The sequence below is a fragment of the Lupinus angustifolius genome, unplaced genomic scaffold, assembly GCF_001865875.1.
Source record: "Lupinus angustifolius cultivar Tanjil unplaced genomic scaffold, LupAngTanjil_v1.0 Scaffold_60_108, whole genome shotgun sequence".
Taxonomy (NCBI): domain Eukaryota; kingdom Viridiplantae; phylum Streptophyta; class Magnoliopsida; order Fabales; family Fabaceae; genus Lupinus; species Lupinus angustifolius.
In genome coordinates, this window is record NW_017722989.1 from 4,766 (window position 1) to 8,581 (window position 3,816).

General features: G+C 33.6%; 1 protein-coding gene across 2 annotated transcripts; it reads right to left on the bottom strand.

Moving 5' to 3' along the window:
* Window positions 1–323: 323 nt before the first annotated feature.
* On the bottom strand, window positions 324–2,865 carry LOC109339189. Of its 2 annotated transcripts, XM_019576601.1 has the most exons (4): window positions 2,308–2,865; window positions 2,154–2,274; window positions 1,313–1,849; window positions 324–908 (listed from the first exon to the last, which is right to left on the bottom strand). In XM_019576601.1, the coding sequence occupies exons 1-4, from the start codon at window positions 2,620–2,622 to the stop codon at window positions 571–573; spliced, it is 1,311 nt and encodes a 436-aa protein (XP_019432146.1). In that variant the 5' UTR covers window positions 2,623–2,865; the 3' UTR covers window positions 324–570. The 2 variants fall into 2 exon arrangements, with proteins under 2 accessions (XP_019432146.1, XP_019432145.1); XM_019576600.1 differs by having other exon boundaries at window positions 2,154–2,865.
* Between the last annotated feature and the right edge of the window lie 951 nt (window positions 2,866–3,816).

The following is a 3,816-nucleotide window of genomic DNA, read 5'->3' on the forward strand; positions in this document are numbered from 1 at the left end:
TATTAGTTTCTTACCCTGGAATGAGGAGATACCCTTGGTAGCAAAAGAAACATTAAAAAAACATATTTACAAACCCAAAAAAACAACCTTAAAAAATGACTAAAACAACTCCAAGCATTTTTACACGTATGTTTTCCTATTTAGTCCTTTTGAATTGTTTTCATTAGTACCTTCCGATTCTTAACGAATTGGCCATGTATTATTCTAAGTAACAAAGAATGTCTTGGACACATTTAATATCCAATTGAACCGTTTCAATATTTATATGGTTGGTACACAAGCTTTACCAGAGATTAATTAATATGAAGAATTGAAAATGAATAGAAAAAATGTGTATAAAGAAATTTAGTATATATAAATTTTATAAAGGATTCCCATGTGAGAAAGAAAGAAAAAATCAGAAGAGAAAAAAAGTGATCACAACAGAAATGGTGCAAGGTACAAAGTCACCAAACTTAAGCAACTATCCTTTCTGTTTACCTCGAATGGCTTCTCAGTAATGTTGGACCACACCTATATTGAGGAGTTTCCGGAAAATTTGCAGCTTTTATGTTTTGGTTCTAACTTTGATCATGTTGTTGTGGCTCCTACTCCAAGGAAATCAATAAATGGAGGTTGATGAATTGCATCTGAAGATGGGTCACTGTTCAGGACTAGTTCATTATCTTTATGTTGTTCTGCCACAGATGATAATGAAAGTTCATTGCCCAACATGGCTTCTGCTGTGGAATTTGATGTTAAACTGTAAAAATTATTGTAATTTTGATGATATTGCATTGGCATCAGGTATGTATTATAATGAGGGTAGAAACCAGATGGTTGAAGTTGAGAAGGTTCTGTATCATATGGTTTGTCCCGATGTTTGGTTTGGCTAATATACTCTCCCATAATGTCATTGCTTCTAGCACCTGAAAACCCAACCAAGTGGATAACATTAATTAAAGCAGTGTTTGTTTTTCCACACAAGTATGTGCTTTATAATGTTTGTTTGAGATGAAAGGGTTGTATAAATAAATCACTGTTATAAAGTTAAAACACATGAAAAGAAGATATTTAACTGGATTGAACATTAAGAAAGTAATGAATTACAAGCATTAGAACAAGAAAGTGAACAAGAAATAAAAGGATTTAAAGAGAGAGAGAAAAGGCTGAGACTAAGTTGAGGGTGTTTGGGAGTTGATGACCCAAGGGCAATGGAGGAAATGAAAAGACTTTAGAACCATAAAATATATTTATAAGATGACTCTCAAATCCTCAATTTCCCTTCTTTCCCTTTTAAAAACCAAAGCACAAACAAGTCCTAAAGACAAACCTGGTAAGGGTTCAATTGGTGTATGTTGAGCATAGAAGCCAAAATGAATAGGAGGGGCCTGTTTGCTGCTTGAGATCATTGCTTGATCTCTTTCACCAATCATGTGGGTTGAGCCATTCAAGCCAAACTCAACCCCACCACCACAACCTCCATGGAATGATGATGATGCATATGGGAAAGTAGCCAAGTTATTTGGGAGATTGAGACAATAGGGTGGTGGTGGTTCTATCCCAGTGGCTATTGTGTCTTTAGAGACAAAGTTTGTAGTATCTTCATCCATTCTTCTGTGAACAGATTGGTTCAGCCTCCTCCTCCTATAAGCACTTGATTGTTCTCTATACTTCCTAGCCATTATAACATGCCAGTGATTCTTCACAGCATTATCTGTTCTCCCAGGGAAAAGCCTTGCAATCATGGCCCATTTGTTACCATAAATTCTATGTGCTTGCATTAGTCTGTCCTCCTCTTCTTCAGTAAATGCTCTCCTATTGATCCTTGGGTCTAACTGGTTGAACCACCTCAACCTACAGCTCTTGCCTTCACAATACAAAATGGACCCAAAAAAACTTATAATATCTAGAAAGGAAGTTAAGAAAATTTCATGTCATGGCCAAAAAATACATTAAAGGTATACCAACACCAAAAGAGAAAAGAGATGAAAGTTCTCGGAGGCTTAGTTTGCGAGTTGAGTTTTAGAGGAGAATGGAGGGAAATAGAAGGCTTCAAAGTCATTTCATAATATATTTCAGCTTCCAACCTTTCATTTTCATTCATTTTTCTCCAAATTCCAACTCGCAAACAAACCTAAAGTGTACTAACACCACATGCACTAGTTTCACACCTGATCTTCCTTCTAACTTTTCAGCTATGAGGTTCCAGTTCTGAGGACCATAAAGAGCCACAAGTTCCTTGAGCTTAGAATCTTCTGCAGGCCTCCAATGCCCTCTTGCACATAGTTTGGACTGGCCACTAGTATCTACCTCTTTTCCACTAACATGATTCTCATTAGGGTTCTCTTCATTAATGTTAATTTTCTCACTGTTTTCTCCAACCCCATCACTGCAATCAGAATCTTTACCTTCCATCACAACATCACTAATATTGCGTTGTTCCTCAAACTCTCTTCCAATATTGCATTCCCTCATGAATGGGAAACCCCAGCTTGAACCAGCAACACCATAGTTGGGGCAAAGAGAGAGAGTACCCATGTCTGCATAAACCATTCCCATTGAAGGAGAAAGAGAAGAAGAATATGAAGATGAGTTTGTGTTTGTGTTTTCTTGTGAAGAGTATAGAGCACTTGCTTTCATTTTCTTTATCTATCTGACAAGTGCTGAAAATGGGTTAGCTAGGAACTGTTACAAAGTCATAATCACAGGGAGAGAATATTATTATGTGATGCAAGAGACTAAAACATGAGAGCAAAGTTTGAAAGGACATAGACAGTAAAGGAGAAGAAGAAAAAAGTGAGTTGTTGCAGCTTGGAAGCAAAAACTCAAAACTGCAAAAGTGCTTTCAAGTTTAAAAGCCTTTTACAGATATATTTCTACACGGATTCTCTACTTCCAATCTCTTATATACGTATTTAGATTTCTACTTCAAAAAATACATTATATATTAAATGTCTAAATACTCATGTATATAGTTAACATCAATTCAATTCAATCTACAGTTTCATTTGTTTGGATTGATTAATAGTTCACTCATACTTAAAAAGTAATTCAAAATATAGAGGGGTCCTAAGATAAATATTTCATTCATTAATGTGGAAAATTTAAGAAATTGAGTGATAAAAAAATTAATAATTTAAAACTCGTCTGCTAAAAATAGTTACATACTGAAATTTGTCCATAAAAAAAAATCAAAATCTACAGAGGCAAGAATTTTGTTAATAAGTAATCTAGAGGTAACTTTGTCGAGAAATAATAGAGGCTAAACTTTTGCGGATAAAAGAATAATGTTATATTTAATATTTAACAAATGATTTAATATGTTACAATAACAGTGTAAATATTTTTTATACTGTCAGTAAATCATTCACTACTAATTTATTAATTACTATTGATTTTTAAAACAAAAATAATATAAATTAATAATAAATAATGTGAAGAAACTTTACTTTATCATTACATAAATTTTAAACTTTTTAACAAAATATAAAAGAGATGAATTTGAAGTAGTCAACCAGCAGACTGAGCAATGACCCTGGCATTCTAATTTTACCGGCTACTACCACTATATTATTACTATTTATGTATTCTCCTTTTTATCAAATCATCACACCTCACTCACACGTGTGAGAGTAAGAGACACTAAAAAGTTTCTCTCTCATTTCATAGGAGGTGGGGTTACAGGGTGTAAGGCTGTCTCTCTCTAAATTGACAAAGAAAGACAATTTTGTGATGGGTGGATAGTTACAAATACACATATATTTGTCTCGTATATTATTCCATATCAATGATAATAAAACTCAAATAATAATAAATAATTTTTTTAAATAATTT

Coding starts and splice junctions, on each gene's coding strand:
- LOC109339189 (XM_019576600.1), bottom strand. CDS start 2,622: ATGAAAGCAAGTGCTCTATACTCTTCACAAGAAAACACAAACACAAAC. Junction 1,850..2,153: donor AAAGTTAGAAGGAAGATCAG/GTGTGAAACTAG, acceptor TGTATTGTGAAG/GCAAGAGCTGTAGGTTGAGG. Junction 909..1,312: donor ACCAATTGAACCCTTACCAG/GTTTGTCTTTAG, acceptor TTGGGTTTTCAG/GTGCTAGAAGCAATGACATT.